This window comes from Capricornis sumatraensis, chromosome 8, assembly GCF_032405125.1.
Source record: "Capricornis sumatraensis isolate serow.1 chromosome 8, serow.2, whole genome shotgun sequence".
NCBI lineage: Eukaryota > Metazoa > Chordata > Mammalia > Artiodactyla > Bovidae > Capricornis > Capricornis sumatraensis.
In genome coordinates this window covers 65,280,595-65,307,892 of record NC_091076.1, presented here as the reverse complement: position 1 = coordinate 65,307,892, position 27,298 = coordinate 65,280,595, and the positions used below count along the sequence as shown (strand labels likewise).

General features: G+C 40.6%; 1 protein-coding gene, 1 non-coding gene and 1 pseudogene across 2 annotated transcripts; 2 read left to right on the top strand and 1 right to left on the bottom strand.

Moving 5' to 3' along the window:
* The first annotated feature begins 3,138 nt into the window (after positions 1-3,138).
* LOC138083581 (schlafen family member 5-like) lies at positions 3,139-4,170 on the top strand (annotated as a pseudogene).
* A 12,933-nt stretch (positions 4,171-17,103) lies between these two features.
* LOC138084884 (U1 spliceosomal RNA) lies at positions 17,104-17,266 on the top strand. The gene has a single exon (XR_011145287.1). It is a non-coding gene; the product is annotated as a U1 spliceosomal RNA (small nuclear RNA).
* A 3,746-nt stretch (positions 17,267-21,012) lies between these two features.
* On the bottom strand, positions 21,013-27,298 carry LOC138083580 (schlafen family member 12-like). The gene is made up of 3 exons (XM_068977419.1): positions 27,256-27,298; positions 26,515-26,613; positions 21,013-21,593 (listed from the first exon to the last, which is right to left on the bottom strand). The coding sequence occupies exons 1-3, from the start codon at positions 27,296-27,298 to the stop codon at positions 21,013-21,015; spliced, it is 723 nt and encodes a 240-aa protein (XP_068833520.1).

Genomic DNA, 27,298 nt, shown 5'->3' with positions numbered 1-27,298 from the left:
AAACTGGCCGGGGTCCTTGGCTAAGAGGAGACTCTGCCTTGGGCCCACCAGTGTAATAAACTGCACTCCACAACCTGCATCGTCCTTCTGAGTGAGTTTGTTTCCCAGAACGTGTGGCTACAACATTATGAACATTCATGTACAAGTCTATGTTTGAATATATGCTTTCATTTCTCTTGGGTGAACATTTAGGAGTGGAACGACTGAGTCTTACCGTGAATGTATGAAAATACCAAACTGTTTCCAAAAATGGTTGTACTTTAAGTTCCTACCAGAAGAATATTGAAGGAGGAAACAGAGAGAACAGGCCCCGTCTTGAAAGCAGGACTCCATCTTGGACTGGACTGTGGACTTTGAGCTATATATGCCCAGTATCTATGGAAATGACATATCAATGGAAAACCAGACCAACCCCTGTCTCCACCATGAAGGAGCCTAAGGACTTGTACCTAGAATTTCTGTTGCCTAAAAGAATATGCTAATTATCTCTGTAACAGAACAAAGTCATAAATTCCATTATGCTTATCAGGGTATGACCACTGCTGCTGCTGCTGCTGCTGCTGCTAAGTCGCTTCAGTTGTGTCCGACTCTGTGTGACCCCGGAGACAGCAGCCCACCAGGCTCCCCCGTCCCTGGGATTCTCCAGGCAAGAACACTGGAGCAGGTTGCCATTTCCTTCTCCAATGCATGAAAGTGAGAAGTGAAAGTGAAGTCGCTCAGTCGTGTCCAACTCTTAGTGACCCCATGGACTGCAGCCCACCAGGCTCCTCCATCCATGGGATTTTCCAGGCAAGAGTACTGGAGTGGGGTGCCATTGCCTTCTCCGGGGTATGACCACAGGCCTATTGATAAATGTCCACTGTTTAACTATCTAGGCTTATGACACATGAATCACGGGTTAACTTTGATCATATCTCTCTTTTACCTTGTCCAGACCAGTTTCAAGGAATTTGGAGAGGTGGGTTCGAACACGTACACTTAGGGTATATAAGGTTTTCACAAAAACTGGTCGGAGTCCTTGGCTAAGAGGAGACTCTGCCTTGGGCCCACCTGTGTAATAAACTGCACTCCACTATCTGCCTTGTCCTTCTGAGTGAATTTGTTTCTTGGAACGTGTGGCTACAACAATATGAGAGTTCCCTTTCCTCCATATCCTTGCAGACACCTGGTATGGTTAAATCATTTTCACCATTTCAATGCGTGGGTAGTTTTAATTGGTATTTCCCTAATGACTAATAATGTTATCTCATTATAGTTTTTTAAAAGATATTTAATTAATTAATTAATTTTTGACTGTACCACACAACTTGTGGAGTCTTTAGTTCCTTGACCAGGGATCAAACCTAAGCCCCCTGCAGTGGCAGGGTGGAGCCCTAACCACTGGGCTGCCAGAGAATTCCCTCTTTTATCCATTTTTAAATTGTTTTCCTGTTATTGCCTTTCGAGAGTTCTAGGTATAGTTGAGGTACAAGTTCTTTATCATATAATCAATTACATATAGTTTCTTCTGGCCAAGGGCTCATATTTTAATTCTCTTAAGAGTGTCTTTCACTGTTAAGGAGGCATTTTTAAAGTCCAACAAATCAATTTTTTTCTTTTAGGTATTGTGCATTTAATGTCAGCTCTAAGCATTGTTTGCTGAACCCAAGGTAAAAATTCTGTTTTCCTCCGGAAGTTCAGAGGTTGAGAGATTGAATATACAAATGGATTCTGGCCAAACCATATATCAAAACAGACCTCTGATCATAGCCTTTAGTTGTGACTCAAACCTGATTCACAACTCTGACTTCCCAGCCTAACCACAACCCCTGCAGCAGCTAGTCAAAAGCGGTCAGGACTTGATCAACAGCTGTGAACTTTCTTCCCCCACTTTCAACTCTGGCCCAACCAAACAAAGCTAAATAAGGTCTCCAAACCAGTGACACGTGATAACCCACTTCCAGTAAGCCCACGTCCAGCTTCCTTAAGTGAAAGTCGCTCAGTCATGTCTGACTCTTTGCAACCCCATGGACTGCCAGAATACTGGAGTGGGTAGCCTTTCCCTCCTCCAGGGTATCTTCCCAACCCAGGGATCAAACCCAGATCTCCCTCACTGCAGGCAGATTCTTTACCAGCTGAGCCACAATGCAGCTTCCTTAGAACAACCTCAAATCAGGTCATCCCTGAGCGCTCTCTCTGTCTTTTCACTATAAAGCTTCCGAGTTTCTGCCATCACAAACAAATGATGGTGGCTGATTGCCTTAATATACTGAGCTCTGAGTAAACAGAGCTCTACCTGTTATCATTTGAGCAGTCTTCATTTATTTCCACATGATTTTAGGCTTTACATTTAGGTTTATGAAATATTTTAAGTACACTTCTGTAAATGGTGTAAAGACTACCAATTGAAGTTCCTTTCTTTTGTATGTAGATATCCAGTGGTTCCAGTCCTATTTGCTGGGACAACTGGATTGCATTTAGGAAATGATGAAACGCACCTCAACCTGCCAGCCTGGTTGTCTCCCAACAAATAGTCAATAATTTGTTAGTTCCAAACAAACTAAATGTGTGTGTGTATATGATATATTTTTATTATGTAAAATATAATATATTAAAGTATATAATATACCTTTTTCCCTCACAAGATGGGAACTGCTTGGACGAGAGAAATCTAAAGAATTTGTTCCATTGCAACAAAGATAAGTAACAAACGCAATCAGATTTGCTCCTTTCAAAACTTGGGCTATAAAATAATCTGAGATTGCCCAGGTCTAAGTGAGAGAGGAAAGACAAAGCACCAAGAAAAGCCATTTATATCAGCGCACCCTAGAAACACCCTGACCCTGAAAGGTCTCTAGGTCCAAGGAGAACATTCCAGAAACTGTTACCAAAATCACAGCAGAAAAATCACCTCTTGACCGTTTCTCTGGTGGCAATGGGCTCATGTCAGACTTGGCTTCTTCACCTGTCCTGCACACTTAATTCCTGCATGAATCTGGGCTCAAGTTCTGTGGGAATAAACGAAGTGAACCGACTTCAGAAGAGTGGCCTCAAAATAGTCATTAGCTTGCCTTTCCTGTGCTTGTCCGATTCTAATGGTGTGTCTTCCTGTATTTTAGGAGAACATTTCAGGGTAAGACCAGCACAAGTGTTGAGAAGATGAGTCTCAAGACTGATTTGAAAATGAGTTTTCCTGTGTATGTTTTAAACGCAGGAAAAGTCACCCCCAGGAATGAGCACAGGAGTGGAATGAACCCTCAACTGCGGAAGAAAGCAGAAAGCAAGCATCGTGCATGCAACATCTGCCTGCTGAATTCTGGAGGGGGCATGACCAAGGCTGAGATTGAGAACAAAGTCTACGATTGTGAAAGCCATGGAGTATGACTGTATCTGCCTTCAACCTTCAAAGAGCTGTTCAGATGAGTTGCACCCGGGAGAAGTCTTTCTGATTTCTGTGAAATCATGGACCATCAGAGGCCTCGGTTACAGGACTAGCTACCTGTGCCCTTCTTTGAACCACAGACAGAGAATATCTACTGTTGCCATGAATTCTCAGGAAGCACTGGCATTCCTCAAAGGCGGGATTCAGACTCTTACTAATGTTCTAATGTGTTAAGTCCATAGAAAGCTCAGGTTCATGCACAAAATAAAGGTAACATACAAGCTTCAGCTGCTGCTTTATTTGATAGTGCTCACCACCTTCAGTACCTGGAAAAGCTCAACCTTACTTAAAGTCAACACGGGTTGAATTTAAGATGTTCTCAACAAAGGAGTCACAAAGCTTTACTGAGTATCTCCTCAGCTGTTTCTGCATTTATAAACACTGAGGGAGGGTACATATTTTTTGGTGTGCATGATAAGACCCATCAAGTCACTGTCACTGGAAGTGAAAAAAGAAACTAGATCTTACCGCCATGAGTGCTTCTATTGATCACTGTATTAGGAAGTTGCCAGTCAATCACTTCTGAACCCAGAGGTGTGAGATACTATGCTATCACATTCCTTGAAGTGCACAATCAGGGGGCCCTCCATGAATATGTCTGTGCAGTCGAGGTGGAATGATTCTGCTGTGCAGTGTTTGTGCCCAGTTCCAGGCAGGTGAAGGACAACTGTATGAGACAGTTGGGCTCAAAGGACAGGCAGCATGCATCGGGTGAGAAGACTGAGGTCAGGGAACAAAATCAGCAGTGATTTTCATGTTTGCTGAGGTGGGAGGAGATGGGGAAGGAGGAAAGGGAGGTTATTATTTTAGTATCTGGGGAAAGAGAGGTACCTTCTGATTTGCAGATGCCTGATTTATTAATTCCTCTAGACACAGCGGGTGGGTCATTGCCCCTCTTTCCCTCTGCCTATCTTGGATATCCTGCATTCCACAAATAGATGCCCTGGCTTAGCAGACCTACTAGATGCTGGTGCAGAAGGCTGTTTGATTTAACAGTTTGTTGTCTTCACACCCTTTCCTGTGTTCACATTCAAGTCTCTTGTTTCCCTTTCTGATTATGAATTCACACTTACTTATTCAGGAAATTCCTTTTTCACATGTGCATATGGGTCCTCTCCAATTCACTGCCACTTTTCCCTGCCTCCCCATCGTTCTAATGGTTCTCTGATCAAATCTTCTTTCTCACAGCCCCACTTCCATTTTTGAACCAATAAACAATCAAACCTCTCTTTCCTCACTTTTCCTTTCAAAAGTCATGACTTTTGATGTTCAAAGAGGTGATACGCATGCACCTTGGAAAAGGAAATCCTGAGATAAAATCAGACAAAAGAAAATCAATGGTAACTTCTTTAAAAGTTCATAAAAATAAAGTCCATTTCAGGGTCTTCTTAGAAATGTATATTCATTTACCTTCACTTCTAGTCATACTTTTTTATATATATTTAGAGATATGCCAACATGTACACACAGATTAACTGTCCTCAATAGTCCCAAACAGAAAACAACCAAATTATCTATTGATACAACAATGGATAAATATAGTATACTCACATGATGGAATATTATTCAGCAATGAAAATGAAATAGGTCTAGAGTAGGATAATTAAATTGTTTTGAAATACCACTAGAGGATTAAAGAAAGAGAAGGGATTTTAAGGGGGTCTGGGAGACTGTTCTAAGGTAATGACCACTCAAGAAAAGAATCCAGTAACCTAGCAGCAATCTACTCTACCTTGAAGTGAGGCCAGGTGCATCCAAGCAGTAGACACACTCAAGCCACAAGACCTTACAGTTAAAACACAGGACAACAGACACGGGGTCTGAATCTTGTTCCATGAAGTCAGAAATGCTGAAGAGCAGCATTTCTGCATGTAGCTAAGACAGGAATATAGATGAAAGGAGAAAAAACCCAGGTGAAAGGGGACTTTATACTGAGATGGATTACCATATTCTAGAATATGTTACCACCCTTTTGCTAATATATATGATCTGAGTAGCACCCTGACAGTCCTGGTTATATCATACAGGGATCGAGGAGAAATTAACTATATAAGCCTGCAACAAGGGCGGGGTAGGCATGCAGTTGTTAGTGCTCGACTCTTAGCCAGAGGTCCCATTCCATAGCAGTCAGCCTCACAGTGGTCCTGGCAGCAGAGAGTGTGGTGAGAGGTGGATCACGGCCTTCTCCCCAGGGCCCTCCAGGCCCTTCAGCCTTAGGACTGGCAGGTGAGGTGGGGGTCCCAGGGACAGGGTGAGAGCTGTATCTTGCAGAGCTCCAGAGCCCTCACCAGGGCTGCCCAGTAGCGAGGCCCAGGCCCTGGTGAAAGGACCCAGACCAGGTACTGGATGAATACTCCCAGGCAGGTAACTGGCCTGCACAGGTAGTCCCTCCTCTTAGCCAGGGCCTGGGCCTGGGAAAGTGAAAGCTGAGTATTGGGCCCTTGCCCTTTCTTGTCGGAACAGAGAATAACATTTGTTTTGGTGGCGGTTTACAGGGACATTGTGATCTGACCAAGACCTGGTACTGAGAAGTTTGCAATAACTAACCACACCCCTCCCCTCACCTTTCCTATAAAAGGACTTTGCTGAAAGCTTTCTGGGAGTTCAGGGTTTTTAAGGCATGAGCCACCCATCTCCTTGCATGGCCCTGCAATAAACCTCTCTCTGCTCCAAACTAATGTTTTGGTATTGTTTGGCCTCACTGTGTATCAGGCACACAGACCTAACGTTTGGTAACAAGACTTGATGTCTACTCAAGAAAGAGACAATGATAGTCTTCTCCCTCCCCACTCTTTCTTTGATTACAAAAATGTAGCCCTCTTTGTTCTTGGGGTTGCACTCCCTTGCCTGCCCACTAGTATCTCTCACAAGCATCCTATGCTAATAAACTCACTCTTTGCCAACTGCTTTGCCTCATATTGACTTCTTTCTGTGAGGAGATAAGACCTGAGCTTCAATAAGTCTGACACCAGATGAGCTGTTTTAATTGAAAGACAGTGGGCTTGAATCCTCTCCTGAACCAGGGATCCTGGGTTCAAATTCTAATCTGAGGTGCAGCTGGGTTCCAGTCCTATTTGAGAAGGAGTGTGGCTTCAGAGCCTGCTCCGGACACTCAGAACTCTTTCAGACACAGATCCAAACCACTAAATAAAATATACAATGTTAGGAACTAAATGGTTTGAAAACAGTAATTATTTTAAGGCAGTTTATAAAACACTCCTTTGATCTTTTGGAAGAAAAGACAAAAGACTCAATCCCTTAATCTATGTCAAAGAAAACAGTCAATGATGACATTTAAGGAGAGACTGCAGGATTTTTAAACTGTGATTGTAGTTTTAAATACATATTATATATTGTGTTAGACTAAGTCTTGTAAAAAGCATGTCTTAAGGGATAAGAAAAATTAGCAATTCCCTAAATTCAGATAATATAAAGATTTTTAAAATCTTAAACTTAAAAATTCACTCTCAAAAGTTTCAAAGGGACTTTTCCAAACATATTTACGTGCTCTTGCTGCCTATTGAACTTCTGCTCCAGAAAATATAAAGGTCGACCACAACAGGCCTCTCCTCCAACTCACAGGCCTTCCGGCTCCTCAAATGGACAGAAGGTGTGAAGTCCAGGTAGCAGCCCCACGGAGGCCAGACCCAGGGGCGGGTCTCAAGGCCGCCTCCCAAGCCCCAGCTTTCCGAAATGGGACGCGGATCTGGACATGGATGACCAGCGGGCACAGAACAACCGAAAGTGTCTGCTCCGCAGCGCTGCACCGTGGCCTCCGGGTCCTAGTATTCCAACCTGAAAGTCAACTTCGAGCTTTGCTTTAGACTGACCCTCCAGGCCAAGTGGACAGGACCACCAGGGAAGTCCCCGTGTGGACATGTCTTGAAGCTCTTTGGGTAAAAACCAAGAAGTGAGCTGCAGCACTTTACAGTGCCCACTACAAAGAGGGCACTCGAAAAAGCAAGAGAGTCCCAGAGAATTATCTGCTTCTGCTTTATTGACTACGCCTAAGCCTTTGACTGTGTGGATCACAACAAACTGGAAAATTCTTAAAGAGATGGGCATACCAGACCACCTGACCTGCCTCATGAGAAACCTGTATGCAGGTCAGGAAGCAACAGGACAGGGAACAACAGACAGTTCTAAATGGGGAAAGGAGTGCGTCAAGGCTGTATATTGTCACCCTGCTTATTTAACTTATATGCAGAGAACATCATACGAAATGCCAGGCTGGATGAAGCACAAGCTGGCATCAAGATTGCTGGGAGAAATATCAATAACCTCAAATATGCAGATGACACCACCTTCATGGCAGAAAGCTAAGAAGAACTAAAGAGTCTCTTGATAAAAGTGAAAGAGGAGAGTGAAAAAGTTGCCTTAAAACTCAGCATTCAAAAAACCAAGATCATGGCACCTGGTCCCATCACTTAATGGCAAATTGACTGGGAAACAATGGAAACAATGAGAGACTTTATTTTCTTGGGCTCCAAAATCACTTCAGATGGTGACTGCAGCCATGAGATCAAAAGACGTTTGCTCCTTGTGAGAAAAGCTATGACCAACCTAGACAGCTTATTAAAAAGCAGAGACATTACTTTGCCAATAAAGGTACATCTGGTCAAAGCTATGGTTTTTCCAGTAGTCATATATGGATGTGAGTTGGACTATAAAGAAAGCTGAGTGCCAAAGAATTGATGCTTTTGAACTGTGCTTTTGAAGACTCTTGAGAGTCCCTTGGACTGCAAGGAGATCAAACCAGTCAATCCAAAAAGAAATCAGTCCTGAATATTCATCGTAAGGACTGGTGCTGAAGCTGACACTCCAGTACTTTGGCCACCTGGTGGGAAAAATTGCCCCATTGGAAAAGACTTTGATGCTGGGAAAGCTTGAAAGCAGGAGGAGAAGGTGATGACAGAAGATGAGATGGTTGGATGGAATCACTGACTTGATGGACATGAGTTTGAACAAACTCTGGGAGTTGGTGATGGACAGGGAGGCCTTGTGTGCTGTAGTCCATGGGATTGCAAAGAGTTGGACACGACTGAGCAACTGAACTGAACAAAGAGGAAAGCTTCGTGGTTGGTTGGTTTTTCTGAACTTTGGACATGCAGCTCTAATCTACATTCTGGTGACCAGTAAGGCTGTCCAGACAGCAGGACTCTGTAGCAAGACCAAAGCAAGGATGCCTGGCCATTTTCACATGGTGACCCAGCAGACCCAATGGGAATGGAAGGCTCTGTAGAAGACAGTTCTGAAGAAAGCCTCTAACAAGCCCCAACAACAAGCCCTGTGGTTCTGGAGGAAGACCACGCTCACTTCTGCCAGCGAGTGTCGTCCATGTGCATCCTGGCTTCCCACAGAGTCCTATTGAGACTGAATCTCAGACCATGGGGCACCAAGTAACTGTGTGGACTGACATCCCGTCACATCCTAGGGGTCATCTGATCCACCAAATTACACAGTGAAAGTACAGAGTAGAATTCCGTCATAAAATGGAACTCATTTGTATCAGACTAGACACAAGCAGGTCTGCAAGACCAAAACAAGTTATAAAAGCAGGCAACTCAGACTCCCATAGCATCTCCATCCACTATCTCACTGGCTTTCCCTCCACTCACAGCACTACCTTCAACCAGAATGGATGGTTGCTGCCCTCTGCCCCACTCGGGTAACCCTGCAAGAGAATGCCAGAGGGAGCTTCTTTAGGTCAGCAAACAATCACTGGGGTGGGATGAGAGCTGTTCCAGGACTAAGATCCTACAGGAATAAAAGTTTAACCCCACGAGGTAAAGACTCCCATCCCACCGAGGTGGGCAGAACTTGGAGGAGTTGATGGGAGAAGGCAGGCTGCTATAATTACCACCCGAGGCCCAAGGTCAGCTCCAGAAGTGGCTCAGCAGCAGCCACGTTTTGTGCTAATTGATATTTCTTTCTCCCCCACCCCTTCTGATGAGAAGATTGGGGATTGATGACATTTTTGGTTTCAGATGAACATTTGACTGAATAGACACCATGGTATGGTAGCTTCATTTACTATGTTGGGGACATTAAGCTTTCACCCACAGGAAGGATAAAAACAGATGCTTGGGAGGGTAAGAAGATGTGTTGTGAACATCTTCCCTCTGGGATCCATTCTCCATCCTGCTCTGGACCCCAAGAGGCTGACTGGATGATATCATCACCTGAATTCTGGTTGATTTTGTCCATGGGGACAACGACTGAAAATTAGCAGGAAGGAGGAGAGTAAAGCAAGGCTTAAAAAAATTGCCAATTTTACAACCATATTTTGCTCTGCCACTTTTTACAGTCCTTTGTTCATGTATTCGAGTTTGCGTCTGCCGCAGGATTCCCAGCTCCTAGAACAGCTAGTTTCACACACAGGCATGGTTTCTTCTTAGACAGGAGGCCTTCCAATCAGTTATCATCCTTCTGAATACACAGATGTGTTTCCATCCTGGAGGCCGGAGAGAACATAAGAGTCTGTGCAACAGTTGTCCCAGCCACCCTTAGAGGGATCTCAAACGTGACCTCCCTTGGAGTGATCTCAGACATGACCTCCCTTAGAGGGATCTCAAACGTGACCTCCCTTGGAGTGATCTCAAACGTGACCTCCCTTGGAGTGATCTCAGACATGACCTCCCTTAGAGGGATCTCAAACGTGACCTCCCTTCCCAAGTTTGGAGCAGACGTCACTGTCCAACCTGATGTGTTCATCAAGCCCCTCAGATGCGTTGTTGCTCTGGACCGTACCCTTTGCTTCCTCACTTCTTTCAGGAGCTTTGTCTGCTGTGCTTATTAAAAGGCCAACCCCTTGCAGGAGCGATTCTTTTCAAAAAAGACCTGGCATAGTTCTGCCACATGGATCTCCTCATGTTCCAAATACAGTGCACTCTAATCTCTAAAGTGCCATCCACACCCTAAGTCCAGGAAGCTCCCAGAGAGTCACAAGGAGTGTTAGGTGGAGAATTTTCTCTGACCTCCTCCACTGCTCTTTGCTTTTGGATATCATCGCAAACTACTCTGGCACACTCTATTCCTGAATGTAAGGGTAAGGAGTGGGGAGGCCTCTGCAATCCAAGTGGCGAGTCAGAAAGTGGACCAAGAAAATCCAGAAAAAATTCCTGGGCAATTTTTGTCCTTTCAGTGATGTTTTTTTCTTCTCATAGTAGTCTCTGTTGTCAATGTGGAAATTCTTAGCTTCATTAATCATGACATGTTGCATCTTTTCAAATGTACTTTTTCATGAAGGTTTTCTGAGTTATTGCCTGGCAGATGTTTTGTGTGTGTGATTAGTCTTCAATCATGTCCAACTCTCTGCAGCCCCATGGACTGTAGACTGCTAGACCCCTCTGTCCATGGAATTTCACAAGCAAGAATACTGAGCGGGTTGCCATCTCTTTCTCCAGGGGATCTTCCCCACCCAGGGATCAAACCCCATCTCTTGCCTCTCCTGCATTGGCAGGTGGAACATGCTATTAAAAATGCAAGAAGAGCTCTTCCTGCCATCTTTCAGGGCTGCACAATGGTGCCCGAATGTCCTGGTTGATGCTCTCAAGAGGATCAACGATGGCAAAAGGAGAGAGGTAAATGACAAGTTCCAATCAGGCTGTGCCCCAGAAGTCATCATCAGGCTTCTAACTACGATGATGAAGCATGGTTACATTGACAAATTTGAAATCATTGATAATCACAGGGCTGGTAAAATTGCGAACCTCACAGGCAGGCTAAATAAGTGGCGAATGATCAGCCCCAGATTTGATGTGCAATTCAAAGAGCTAGAAAAATGACAGAATAACCTGCTCCCATCCTGTTGATCTGGTTTCATTGTTCTGACAATCTCAGCTGACATCATGGACCATGAAGAAACAAGACGAAAACACACAGGAGGGAAAATCCCTGGATTCATTTTCTGGAGATGTACTACGTGTGTGCAAATAAAATGCCTCAATGGTTGAAAAAAAAAAAAAGATACAAATGCAGGTCTTCCTAATGAAATAAAGAAAGGAGATGATTTTTTAAAATTCTTTAAAAATCAAAGTATAGTTTATTTACAATATTTTCTTAGTTACATATGTTCAACAAAGTAATTCAATTTTTTACAACGTATGTTCCATTTGGTATTACAAAATAATGCCTATATTTCTCTGTGTTGTATAATATATACTTGTTATTTATTTCATACATAGGAATTTGCACTTCTTAATCCCATGCCCCTTCCCCTCTTTATCCCCACTAGTAACCACTAGTTTGTTCTCTATTCTGTTTCGTTATACGCTTGTTTGGTTTATTTCTTAGATTCTACATATATTTGATGAGTCCCTTGGACATCAAGGAGATCAAACCAGTCAATCCTAAAGGAAATGAACCCTGAATATTCATTGGAAGGACTGATGCTGTAGCTGAAGTTCCAATACTTTGGCCATCTGATGTGAAGAGCCAACTCATTGGAGCAGACCCTGATGCTGGGAAAGACTGAAGGCAGGAGGAGAAGGGGACGACAGAAGATGAGATGGTTGGATGGCATCACCGACTCAACGGTCACGAGTCTGAGCAAACTCCAGAAGATTGTGAAGGACAGGGGAAACCTGGCGTGCCGTGGTCCACTCGTGTTGGTGCAAATGGCAGGATTTCCTTCTTGAATGGCTGGGTAGTGTTCCATTGTGCATACATGGACCACATCTTCATTCATTCATCTATTGATGGACACGTAGGTTGTTTCCATATCTTGGCTGTTACAAATAATGCTGCTATGAACATCGGGATGCACGTCTTTTTGAATTACTGCTTTTGTTTTCTTTCAATATAAATCCAGGAGTGGAACTGCTGAGCCATACAGCAATACATACATATAGTTTTTGTGAAACGCTGCCATACCGTTTTCCATAACGGCTGGACTAGTTTACATTTCCACCAACAATGCACGAGAGTTCCCTTTTCTCCACATCCTTGTCAAAATTTGTTATTTGTACTATACTTTTGATGATAGCTATTCTGACCGGTGTGAGGTGATATCTCATTGTGGTTTTAATTTACACTTCTATAATGATTAGTGGGGCTTCCCAGGTGGTACTAGTGGTAAAGAACCTGCCTGCCAATGCAAGAGACATAAGAGATGCAGGTTTGATCCCTGGGTTGGGAAGATCCGCTGGAGGAGGGCATGGCAACCCACTCCAGTATTCTTGCCTGGAGAATTCCATGGACGGAGAGTCTGGCGGGCTACAGTCCACGGGGTCACAAGGAGTCAAACAAACACGACTGAAGTAACTGAGCACGCATGCAGTGATTAGTGATGTTGAGAGTCTTTTCACGCACCTAATAGCCATTTCTATGTCTTCTTTGGAAAAATGTCTATTCAGGTCTTCTGCCCTGAAATTAACGCTTACATCTCTTTGGTCTCCTTAAACCTGGAAGAAAGAGAGAAAAGCATAGAGTTCATCTGGATACTTTTTAGGTACCTATGACATATCAAGATGTACAACAAGCAAATGGACATAATAAAAATATTTTGAGCTCAGATAAAAATTATAGGTTTTTCCCATTAAAATGTAATCAAATGAGTGTATTGGTTATCTACTAAAATTTAAGTTTTATTCTGAGACATTGCTATTAGTGCACAAAAGTGGTATGCGGTAATGAGTAGCACATGGCAAACCAACATTTCCACTGAGAACAGTTAGAAAAGGCCATTATCATACATAAAACATCTGTCTGAAGGCAATTTAAAGCTGAGGCAACCAGCTTTGCTTTGCTTTAGACAAATTAGAGATTTGCAAATATAAATCAGAGATTAAAAATACTGTCGAAACTTTCCTTGAGTAGCTAAGTCTCTAACTGGATTAAGATAATCATATGTTACTCTGTTGGCCTTGCAAAGGAGAGCATGAATCTTCTTGAGAGGAAGAGAGTATTATCTAAATCCTCTATACCTTTTTTCATACAGTGTCTAGGATTTAACTGAAAATTACCTGGCATGCCAAAATACAGGACTGTATGGCGAAGACCAAGAAGGAAAAAACCATACAACAGAAACAGACCAAAGTTAATCCAAATAATGGAATTATCAGACAAGGATGGAAAAGAGCTATTATTTATGTGCTTAAGAAAGAGAGGAAAAAAGGGAGAAAAAAAAATCATCAAAGAATTGATAGACTCCAGTAGGAATTCTAGAATTGAATTGAAATTTGACATTAACAGATAGGTTTAACAGGAAATTAGACACACAAAAGAGAAAATTAGTGAACTAGAAGGCTGATAAAATCAATATTTAGATTTAAGCATATATAGAGAAAAAGAAGAGTGAAAATTCAGATTAAAAAATAGTCATATGGTACACAACAAAAACATCAAATGTGTACACAACATGGAGAGATGTGAAAAAGTATTAAGAGCAATATTTTATTTAAGAGATAACTTCTGAAAAATTCCAAAGCTGACAAGACAGAAAAAGCTGTAGACTTGACATGCTGTGAATCCCAAACAGGATGAATAGAAATAAAAATATACATAGGCACAGCATATCAAACTGTTAAACATCAAAGACAAAGAAAAAAGTCTTAAGATGAATAAAAAAGGGCACATTACTTTCACAGTAGTAACAGAAAATATTCTGTTGACTTTAAAACTTTTTCATTTTATGTTGGACCATAGTTGATTAACAAGTTTGTATTAGTTTCAGGTGTACAGCAAAATGATTCAGTTATACATGTATCTTCTTTTTATTCTGTTGACTTTTTATAATTTAGATATAATTGGCATATAACATTATATTAGTGACTGGTTTACAACACAGTGATCAGATATTTCTGTATATTGCAGAGTGATCACCATTGGACAGTAAGTCTAGTTGACATCCATCACTATATATTATTACAACATTTTTTTCCTTGTGAAAATTTTTAAGATTTATTCTCTTAACAACCTACAAATATACAATAGAGTATTACCATAGTTGGGCTTCTCTAGTAGCTCAGCTGGTAAAGAATCCACCTGCAATGTGGGAGACCTGGGTTCAATTCCTGAGTCGGGAAGATTCAGGAATTTGAAGGAGAAGGGATAGGCTACCCACTTCAGTATTCTTGGGCTTCCCTGGTGACTCAACAGGTAAAGAATCCACCTGCAATGTGGGAGACCTGGGTTCAATTCCTGGGTTGGTAAGACCCCCTGGAGAAGGGAACAGCCACCCGCTCCAGTATTCTGACCTGGAGAATGCCATGAACTGCATAGTCCATGGGGTCACAAAGAGTTGGACACAACTGAGCGACTTTCACTTTCATTACCATAGTCACCGTGCTATACATAACATCCCACGACTTATTCATTTTACAGTTGGAATTTTGTGCTTTTTAACTTACTGTATCCATTTTGCAACCCCATCCCCACCCCTATTCTTTGTATTCACGAGCTTGGGAGCTTTTTTGGTTGGTTGGTTTTTGTCTTCATACTCCACATATAAGTGAGATCACATAATATTTGTTTTTCTCTGTCTTATTTCACTTAACATTATGCCCTAAAAATCCACCCACATTGTCAAAAATGGCAAAATTTCCTTCTTTTTCTATGATTGAATAATGTTTCATTGTGTGTGTTTAATGGCTATATAGAATATAGGAACATAAATTTCTTCCATATCTTGGCTATTGTAAATAATGCTACAATAAACATAGGTGTACATGTATCTTTCAGTTAGTACTTTTTTTTCTTTGAATAAACACCCAGGAGTGAACCTGGGGAATCATATGGCCATTCTACTTTTAATTTTTTGAGGAACTTCCATACCACTTTCCATAGTGGTTGCACAAATTTATATTCCCACAGTGCACAAGGGTTCCTTTTCCTTCAATCCTCACTAAGACTTGTTATTTCTTGTCTTTTTGATGATAACCATTCTAACAAGTATGAAGTGATATCTCATTGTGGTTTTGATTTTCATTTCCCTAATGATTAGTGATGTTAAAGCACTTTTCATGTACCTTTTATTATCTATCTGTATGTCTTCTTTAGAAAAATGTCTATTCAGATTTTGTGCCATTTTAAAATTAGATTGTTTTATTTTGTTGTTATTGAGTTGAATGAATTCCTTATATACTTTGGATGTTAACCCCTTATGAGACACATGATTTGCAAATATATTCTCCTATTTGGTATGTTGCCTTTTAGTTTTTTTGATGATTTGATTTGTTTTACACAAGGTTTTAAGTTTGATGTGATCTTGCTTATTTATTTTTGCTTTTGTTATCTTTGCTTTTGTTGTCAACTCAAAAAAACAAAATCACCAAGACAGATGCTAAGCAGCTTACCACCTATGTTTTCTTCTAGGAGTTTTATGATTTCAGATCTATCATTAAAGCTTTTAATCCATTGTGAGTTAATTTTGTATGTAAGAGATGGACTAATGGAACAGGATAGAAATCCAAGAAATAAACCCAAGCACTTGTCAGTTAATCTATGATAAAGGAGGTAAGAATATACAATGGAGAAAAGATAATCTCTTCAATAAGTGGTGCTGGGAAAACTGGACAGCTCCATTTATTAATAAAAGAATGAAATCAGAACATTTTCTATCACCGTCTACAAAAATAATGTCAAAATGGATTAAAGTTTTAAATACAAGACTGGAAACCATAAAACTAGAAGAAAACACAGGCAGAATACTCTTTGACACAAGTTGGAGCAACATACGTGTTTTTGGCTCTATCTCCTAAAGCAAAGAAAATAAAAGCAAAAGTAAGTAAATGGAACGTAGTGAAACTTAAAAGCTTTTGCATAGTAAAGAAAAGCATTGACAAAATGAAAAGACAATCTACTGAATAGGAGAAAATATTTCCAAATGATATGACTGATAAAGTGTTACTATCAAAATATTAAGATAGCTCATACAACTTAACATCAAAAAGCAAGCAACATGATTTAAAAATGTGCAGAAGACCTGAATAGACATTTTTCAAAAAAAAAAACACAAAACAGATGGCCAACAGGCACATGGAAAGAGGTTCAACACTGTTAATCATTAGAGAAACACAATTTAAAACCACAATGAGATATCACCTTATACTGCCAGAGTGGCTACCATTAAAAAGAACACAAATAAAAAATGTTGGCAAGCATGTGAAAAACAGTAAGAAGCTTTCTCAAAAGACTAACAAGAGAACTCCCACATCACTAAAAAGAGAATCCACTCCTGGGGATATATCCAAAAAATGAAAAACTAATTTGAAAAGACATATGAATCCCAATGTTCATAGCAGCATTATTTACAACTGCCAAAATATAGAAGCAACCTAAGTGTCCATCAACAATGACTGGATAAAGAAGATGTGCTATACATACACAATGGGATACTACTCAGGCATAAAAAATGAAACCTTGCCTTTTGGAACAACATGTATAAAATAAGTCAGACAGAAAGACAAACACTGTATGATATCACTTACATGTAGAATCTAAAATATAAAGCAAACTAATGAAAACTAGTAACAAACTAGTAACCAAAAAGGAACAGACCCACAGATACAGTGGGGAGAAGGAAGCGGGGGAAGGGAAAAATAGAGTAGGGGATTAAGAGGTAGAGACTACTATGCATAAAATAAATAGGCTCCAGGGATTATATTGTACAACACAAGGAATACAGCCAATATTTTATAAAAACTATAAACGAGGTATAACCTTTAAAAACTGTGAATCATATACTTACCCAGCAGGGGAGATACCATGATCACGAAGGTGGTTTTCCCAGGGCAAGGCTCATCCATTGCACTCCGGGTGTGCTGACCCCTGCAATTTCCCCAAGCGTGGGGAACTTGGCTGCATAATTTGTAGTAGGGAGGAGCTGCGTTCATGCTTCCTCCTGGTAGGTTTTGAAATACAAACGTTTGGGAATGTCCCAGTGGTTCAGCATTTAAGAATCTGTGCTTCCAGTGCAGGGGGCACAGGTTCAATCCTTGGTTCTGGAACTAAGACCCCATATGCCATGTGGTACAGCCGAAAAACAAAACAAAAACCAAGACACTGTGAATCACTGAGTTGTATAGTAAAACTTATATAATATTGTAAATCAACTATTTACATATATACATAAACATTTTAAAAAGGAAGTAATTACTGACAGGTTTGTATTTAGTACCATTTTGCCATTGCCTGCTGTTTTGTAGCTCGTCTGTTTCTTTTTTCTTCTCTCACTCACTTGCTTTGATGACTTTCTGTAGTAGATGCTCAGATTCATATGCCTTTATCTTTTGGAGTGGAAATGGCAACCTACTCCAGTATTCTTGCCTGGAGAATTCCATGGACAGAGGAGCCTGGCAGGCTACAGTCCATGGGGTGGCAAAGAGTGAGACACGACTGAGCAGCTATCATTTACACTTTCATATGTTTTCCTATTACAGATCTTCCTTGACTTGTGATGGTTTTATGTCCCAATAAACTCATCAGAAGTTGAAAATATTTTAAGTCAAACCTGCATGTAATACAACTAACCTACTGAACATCATAGCTCAGTCTAGCCTACCTTAAATCAGCTCAGAACACTTACATTGGCCTACAGTTAGGCAAACTCATTTAACACAAAGCTTATTTTTAAATTAAAATGTTGAATATATCATTTAATTTATTGATCACTGTACTGAAAGTGAAAAACAAAATGGTTGTATGGATACTCACCATCAAAGCCACAGCTGAAAATGCAGCAGGCCTGAAGAATGTTTGAAACATTGAACTAAAATTAATTGCTGGATGATATTGATGCTACAGTGACAGGGTCATCAATTCTCTCTTGATGAGGCTTGAGGATAGCTGGCAGGAGGCACTGGGGCATCTGCACTAGCTGATGGTCTAGTAGGCACAATATTCTTTAGGAAGATTTCAAGCTTTGATTGTAGTTTGTTTTGCCTGCAACATTGTCTTGTGTGCAGAATAAGACAGTTCAAAAGCCAGTTTTCAAACAATGCTAATATCATCCAGGCTTCCCTGTTAGGGCAACAATAAATGGGAAGTATATGCTTTTTTGAGCAGGCTCTGGGAGTTGGTGATGGACAGGGAAGCCTGGCGTGCCACAGTCCATGGGGTGGCAAAGAATCGGACACGACTGAGTGACTGAACTGAATTGAACTGAACCTATAGCCTTTCTTATATTCCTGCGGGCTCTAGGGTTTTCCAAGTGGTAGGTTAAGAAAGGCTTTAACTTGAACCTTACAACATCTCTATCCCAAAGCAGCATTATACAGTCTTTGAAAGCCTTGAATCCTGGCACTGTCTTGGACTTTTGAGGAATGTACGTATGCTCTGGCATATGTTTTCGGAACAAGTTGATTTCATCAACATTACATACATGTTCTGGCAAATACTTCTCCACAATTATTCTACGCAGCTCTTCCTTAAACACTTTGGCACTTCCTTAAACACTCTGGTATCAGCAACCTGCTGCCTCACCACCAATCTTCACATTATGAAAATAACAACGCCGCTTGAAACATTGGACATTTACTCACTATAAACATTCGCGTATGTGTAAGATCGTCAGTACACTCTTTAAGTGTATAGAAAAAACTTGCCTCAGTAGACTACGTGGTGTGCACTTCTGTATCTGGTCTTCCACTCTAGTGTTGAGAAATTTTCCATATCATCGATTAGCCCAGGTAATCTCTTCGCGAAGACAGTGGATTTAACAAATGCTGACAATTTCACTGCATCACCGATTCACTTATCATTTAAGACGGTCGAGATCATCAATTGCGAAAGTCCTAACTCACACGTGATGGCCATTACTGACTTGCCACATTCATGCAGGGAAATTGAGTTTCATCTCAAGAATAATTGCTTTCCTCTTCTTCACATCAGAAGCAGGGAGCAACACAGCACACTATAGAGCATTGGTTGTTTACCCTCGTGATCACACGGCTGACTGGGAGCTGTGGCTCACTGCCAGTGCCTGGCATCATATGAAAACAATATCGCATACGGCTAGCTCAAGAAAAGATCAAAATTCAAAATTCGAAGTATAGTTTCTATTGAGTGCGAATTACTTCCATACCACCATAAAGTCAGGAAATCCTAAGTCGAACCATTTTAAGACAGAGACCATTTGTACTAATTAGCACCCTTTCATTTCAGCTTAAGTCCCTGTCACATTTCTTGTACCACCAGTCTAGTGGTGATGAACTTCTTTACCTTTTGTTTGTCTGGAAGATTCTCCATATCATCTTCAATTCCACATGTTAAAGTGACTATTCTGCTGAGTTCTTAAGGATGCCAGCTGGGCAATTAGAAAAGTCATAACTTCTCCAAGTGAACAGTGTGAAAGTAGTCCAAGAAGATTCAGAGAATTTTGTGGGGAGGGGGAACAAGTTTTGGGTTCTTCATTTCCTTATAAAGACTGTAAACGTCATCAATTATAATCTTTTCTAAGTTATAAAGGTTTTCTGAGTACGTCTTGGAAATTTCCATTGTTGTTAAAATAAAAGTATTGAAATGTTTCGTATCTTAAAAGTGGAAGAAAACTTATCCATGAACTATGCACAGAGTAAACAAACTACTCTGTGCATAGAGTAATTAACAAATTAATTTTCCTAATAACTTTTAAAGGGGCTTCCCAGAGGTCTCAGTGGTAAAGAATCTGCCTGCCAAGCAGGAGATGCAGGTTTCATCCCTGGATTGGGAAGATCCCCTAGAGAAGGAAATGGCAACCCACTCCAGTATTCTTGCCTGGGAAATCCCACAGACAGAGGAGCCTGGTGGGCTACAGTTCATGGGGTTGCAAAAGTATCAGGCACAATTTAGAGACTAAACAACAACAAAAAGTCTTGAGTAACATCTATGAAAACCATTTAGAAAGAAATAAATTGAAAATTATTTTAGACTTTCCAAGATCCTATCAAGCTGTTTTCCTAGCAAAGTTTTTCAGAGGCATATTTTCACATTATTTGAGAACAACATTGACGACATAATGAAAAACATCTTTGTAGCCTGGTCTACTTTTCATGATTCAGATGAGCCTTGCACAAAATTTTCTTGGGCTCCAAAATCACTGCAGATGGTGACTGCAGCCATGAGATTAAAAGATGCTTGCTCCTTGGAAGAAAAGCTATAACAAACCAAGACAGCGTATTAAAAAGCTTTGCCGACAAAGGTCCATCTAGTCAAAGCTATGGTTTTTCCAGTAGTCATGTATGGATATGAGAATTGGACCATAAAGAAAGCTGAGCACTGAAGAATTGATGCTTTCGAACTGCGGTGTTGGAGAAGACTCTTGAGTCCCTTGGACTGCAAGGAGATTCAACCAGTCCATCCTAAAGGAGATCAGTCCTGAATATTCTTTGGAAGGATTGGTGCTGAAGCTAAATACTTTGGCTGCCTGATGCAAAGAGCTGACTCATGAGAAAAGAACCTGTTGCTGGGAAAGATTGAAGGCAGGACGAGAAGGGGACGACAGAGGATGAGATGATTGAATGGCATCACCAAGTCGACAGACATGAGTTTGAGCAAACTCCGAGAGATGGTAAAGGACAGGGAAGCCAGCATGCTGCAATCTGTGGGGCTGCAAAGAGTTGGAAATGACTGAGCGACTGAACTGAACTGGACGATATTTAAACAACCTTTTGTCATTCCTCAGAAAGTAATCCATGCTGATTGCTCAAGAGGTGTTGAAAAATCTCAGAATCAAATTTATCACTCAAAGTTCCAAGTCTCTTCAAGACTATAAAAAGGGCCTTCTTTAAGTCGTTCATTGTTTGACTGGTTATGAGGGTGTAGGACTTAGGGTAAATTGCAGATAAGCTTGAATCATGAAGAAGTCTGGCACTGCCTTCAGTTAATGTAGAAGATTCTTCACTCCAGTAGATCTTTGTCATGACACACAGTTTCCCAGTGTAGCCACCAATTTTTACCAGTTTCTTCTTTAAAGTTAAGGCAGTTTGTATAGAATAACCTTTTAGTTCCTCATTCAGTTCCCGGAGGAAGGTGTATAAGACTGGTGGCCGGTCCTGGGAAATTAGAAGTGCATCACAGATGACGCTCTGGTTCTCTTGCAAGTCCAGATCCAAAGACCAGCTCTTAGAAAAGATCAATGTACCTTGACGAACAGAGCCCATCTCTTTACGTATCAACTGCGCAAGTCCTTCACGTTGTGAGAACAGTCTCTTGCAGAGGATTTCTGGAATATATGTCACCTTTTCTGATGGCACTAGGTATGAAAATAATTATAATAAATTTTTCAACACTGGAAGCTTCCAATTCCAACCATGACAAAGTAGCTTGCCCCAGACCAACCCCTCCCACCAAACACAACTATAAAAGTTGTATAAAATATAAAAACAGAAATTTAAAGAACTAGAGAGCAACCAACACAAGCAGGACTTAAAGGGCCACAATATTTGATGGAAGCATAGGAAGAAGCACCACATTCATCCCAGCTTTCTGCCCGAGGGTATTTTCCATATCATGTCATGGGTAAATACAGGCCAAGCACAAATCTCCAGTTTTACTAGGCTGAGGATAAAGAGACTGGCATTCGGGGCTACCAGAGGAACTATAATTCGAGAGGGAAAATCTAAGATGAAACTGCAGAAAAGCAGCCAAACTCCACATACACATTCCCTTCAACTCACTTGGTAGATACAGGGTGAGATGCAGAAAACCCAGAAGAAAATGTCAACTGGGAGGATAAAAGGAGCTGAACCTGAGTTTTATCACCCTCATGGTGGTGGGGTGACTTAGACCGGAATTCAAGTCCCGGAAAGCCTGTGGTAAACACCTCAGACTTTGAGTTGAGACTCAAGAAGAGCCATGACCTAATAATGGTAAGGGCAAAATTTAAAGATATTCTTTCTAGAAAAGCATAAAACAGATTTTAAAACAAAAAATCAAGGTTATCACTGGTACTCTATCTACCTGCAGAAAGAAATATAATCCCCTTTGGAGGAATGTAGCATCTTCCAAAGCCTCTACAGTTTTTTTTTTTTTTTAATTTTATTTGGAGGATAATTGCTTTACAATGTTGTGTTGGTTTCTGCCATACAACAACATGAGTCAGCCATAAGTATATACATGTCCCCTCCCTCCTGAACCTCCCTGCCAGCTCCACCCCATCCCACCCCCCTGGGTTGCCACAGAGCACTGAGTTGAGGTCCCTGGGTTATACAGCAACTTCCCACTTGCTGTCTGTTGCACGTACGGTAATATACATGTTTCAGCGCTAGTCTCTCAATTTGTCCCACCCTCTCTTTCCCCTACTGTGTCTAGGAAGATGCCACGTACCACCGGGCAACTAAGCCCGTGCGCCACAACCACTGAGCCCAGCCGCACGCTGGAGCCCCTGCTGCAACTGAGCCTGTGCTCCACAACCAGAGAAGCCACTGCAACAAACAGCCCCTACACTGCAGCTAGAGAGCAGCCCCTGCTCGCAGCAGCTAGAGAAAGCAAATGTGTAGCAAGGGAGACCCAGCACAGCCATAAATAAACAAAGAAAAATGAAAGAAAAATAAAAGAGCAGTCGGGGGATAAAAGCCCTCTATCAACTTCTCCCTAAGGAGAGGAGGAACTGGGACACACATCTAGGGCCTCAACTTTTCTGGCTACACCTTGAGGCACTGGCTCCTCCCTTCCCTTAATCAGGGCACTGGCGGGACTCGGCTTACTCTAGTGTTCCGGGGAACACTAGGAACCAAGCGTTAGCGGCTTAAATGAGCACAGAGCTTTGAGAGGCACCCAGAATGTCTGGCTGAACGACTTAGTGAGTTCATCTCCTATTTGAGGTCAGTCTGTGAAAATGGTTGCTTTGTATAATGTGCAGAAACCAATACAGTTAAGAAAAAAGAAGAAACGGGGTTGATTATGCTCAAAATTAAAGAACAAAACTCATCTCCAGAAACCTTTTCCTAATGAAGTGGAGCCAAGTGATTTACCCAATAGGGAATTCAAAATAATGACCTTAATGATATTTTCTTAGGTCAGGAAAGCAATGTTATGAACAAATTATTTAAAATAAATTTTAACAAGGTGGTGTGAAATCAATATATAAAATCAGTTGCATTTCTACACACTAGTGACAAATTAGAAAAAAATATAACTTTTAAAGTAAAACATTGAGAATTCCCTGGTGGTACAGTGGTTAGGACTTTGTACCTCCATTCATTCCTGAGGGCACAAATTCAGTTCTGGGTCAGAGAACTAAGAACCCGCAAGCTAAGCAGTGCAGCCAAACAAAAAGATAACATCAATTACAACAAGAAAACATTTTAAAAACCTATGTTCAATTGTACAAAGACCAATTGATATAAATAATGTCACTATGCCACTTCTGAAATCTATATATTCAGTGTAACTGCGATCAAAATCTTTAAAGGGCTTTTTGTGTTCTAAAATTTGTTTCATAGATTAAATGATTTAAATTGCCAAGACACTCTCAAAGAAAAAGAGTAATAGTAAGGAGGCCTGCCCTGCTAAGTACTTAGAACAATATTACAATATTAAGACAGTAGAGTGTATATAAGGACAGACAAATTGACCAAATGAACATAATAGGGATTCTAGAAACATAGCTATACATATACCAAGTAATACTGCTGGAGATGGCATGGCAAATTGGCGGGTGAAAATGGGGACAGTTCAGTAACTGGAGCTGGGTAATGTGGTTACTGGGCTTCCCTGGGGCCTCAGTGCTAAAGAACCTGCCTACCAAGCCAGGAGAACATTGGTTTGATCCCTAGGTTGGGAAGATCCCCCTGGAAAAGGAAATGGCAACCCACTCCAGTATTCTTGCCTAGGAAATCCCATGGACAGAGCAGCCTGGTGGGCTATAGTCCAGGGAGGTCACAAAGAGTTAGACATGACTTAGTGAATGAAAACCAACAATGCAGTTATCCACACGGAATAAAATGAAATACCACCTTTACATCACTACTGAGATAGACTGAGGCTTTAAATGTTAAACATAAAGTGCAAAACCCTAAAACTTTTAGAAGAAAATGAAAGGAAATACGGTTTTACTGGTTAGAGAGGATCTCATACACAAGGCAGAAAGAGCAGTGAAACAGAAAATTTAAATATTGGTAACTTGGTAACTTTAAATATTGGTAACTTAATTTTAAATTAAGTCATAATCAGCGAAAGTATCAAGCTGCTGATAATCATCATATGCCTCAAGGAGTCAGACATGACTGAAGCAACTTAGCAGCAGCAGCAGCCTTAAGCAAAGAGAAAACAAAAGCTACAAACTTGGAGAAGATTTCTGTAACCTGTAATACCTATGATCAGAAGAGGATCTGGATTCTAGAATCTCCTACATATCAATAGGAAAAAGACAAAAGCCTACAGCAAAATGGGCAACCGACAGAATAAATAAGCATTTCATAGGCAATAAAATACATACAGACAGTAAGCACACGAAGAGATGCTCAACCAAATTAACAGCCAGGGAAATGCAGATGTGAACAGATATTGTTTTACACTTATTTGAGTGGGAAAAAGGAGGATGAAAAGAAAGATGAAGAGAAGCTGACAACTGGAGAAGACGTGCCATTTCTAACATGCTGGTGGGAGTAAAGTGACTCATCTACTTTGGAAAACAATCCGGCATAATCTCACTGCTTGGATATTCATCTACTTCCTGACCTAGCAATTCTACTCCTGGGTGTGCACCCGAGAATAACTTTCACAAATATGCGACAGAAGACTGAACAAAAATATTCACGGTAACACTGTGTATACAGCAGAAAACAACAAACATGTTGCCCATAAACAATAACAACAGAAACAGGTAAATCAGAGATTCTGAGTATTCTTGGTCTTTCTTCAATAATGGAATATAGCCATGTATGAAGCTGGGTCTCAATATAGACTTCCTACTGACATGATGGATTTCTTTTTTGTTTAAACTAAGTTGACTTGGGTTTCTCTTACTTCCAATGAAAGGAGTTCCTATTACATCAAGAAAAAGTCTAATCAAAATCTGAAATATTACATTTTAATATAGTCCATGCTAAAAACACCAAAGCATTCCCTGAATGCCAAAATATACTTTGACGATAAGTTTCAAGAAAGAGCTGATTTGAAGAAAAGGAGATTTGAAAAGACATACAAGTCCAAAGAAACCCTAATTAAATTACCTCTAAAGTGATATCTCTGCTGCTGACTTTCTAAATTCTTACCTTTATCAGCAGACCAATCATGGGGAATTGGTGATAACATACTTCGTTGAAGGTTCATCTCTTCAAACAACCTGGAAAAATCTTAAAAAACAAAAACCACTTTCTTCATTTGTCACAACTAAATGCTTAGTATGTCAACTAAATGCTTTGTATATCTAAAGTCTGCTTAGAAATGACCCCATTTTCCCAATAGAAATATTGTTAAATATTGTGGATAAATTCCCAGGTCAGACAAAAGTTATAAATTTATTCCTTGAGGCTGCTGAAACATACTATGTTGAATATTAATAAGAAAGTGCATGAATAGTAATCGAATACATTATCATATAACGGGGCTCATTTCAAAAGCAATTAAAATTAGAAGATATGATGGCTAGTGAAGGAGAGATTCTAAGAATGAGGCTTGCAATTTCAGAGATTTTTAAGTTGCTAGTGCTGGTCCAATTTCACTGGAGGCTTTTTTCTTTTCCAAAAATCAGATAAAACACCAACATTATCCTTTTCTTATCAGTCCAATTTAGGGTTACATGTTGGTCCACAAATGGAAGAAACAGGAGAGGAAGAGGGAAGAGGTTTTAAAGGAAAGTGCAAAGAAAGATGAAGAGCAAGTAGATAAAAGAGGCAAGTGTTCCTGAGAGAAAGAAATGGTCAGTTACCGAAACTGAGCTCCACAGGAACAGGGAGAGGAATTCATAGGCTTTCCTTGAAAGTGAGTAGACGTGATAGGGAAGAAAAATTACACTAGGTAGTGCTATGGAGAGGAGATAATGTACTTTTGTGGATGGAGTAACTACCTTCTAAACAGGTAGAGATAGCAAACTATTGCTTGTATCTACCAAAGATTAGTAAATTAGGTGTTGAAATCTGAGGACTATTGATCTTGCCCCCAATCTCAGAGAACAAAAAATCTTGCTGCCGCAGCCAAATGCACCATTATTTCCAATCCCCCTTCCTCACCTGGTTCAGGATCCATCATTAATTGCACCCACTCCTCCACGGACAGCTGCGTCACCTGATTGTCTTTCACATGCCAGGAGTCCGGCTGTTTGGCAAACACTGCACAACAGAATGGCTCTATTTTGAGTACACAGACATATCCACAGAGACTTTCTTCATCGTATACCTCAAGGAATTTGCATAAATAATTTATCTTCTTCTTCTCCATACAGAAGTGATAGACAGGCAACTTGCTGATGCATTTTTCTATTTCTCTTTCTAACTTGTCAAGGTCACTCTTCTCTGCTTTAAAGCCAATTACTTCTTGTTTTTCTTCACTTAAACCAATAAACAAATATCCCCCACGAGTATTTGCAAATGCTGAAACATTTTGAGGGAGAATCTCTTTAATCCGTTGCAACAGCTTTTGTGTTGAGAAGTCTTTAATCTCCACATATGTGGATTCGGTAAAGGTGAGTTTTTCTCTGTACCTGAGTTGCATCCTATTAAAAAAGTCAGAAGCCAAGGCTTTTGTGCTACTTTCTTCTCTTTCTTCTCGGCACCTCTTTGAAGGTGACTTTAACGTTAAAGAAAATCTCTCTCTAGTTTCTATCCTGTCTTTGAGGAATTCCAGTGCCACGATAGCATTCATGACATTTACAGAGGTTATATCTCTTTTATACAAATTGGAACTCAAGGTGGCAATCTTCATCCCAGGGATTTTGGAGCTCCACGATTTGACAAAAATCAGAAAATATTTACCTTGTTTCATAAAGTCAAAGTATTTGTGAACAATTGGAACCAT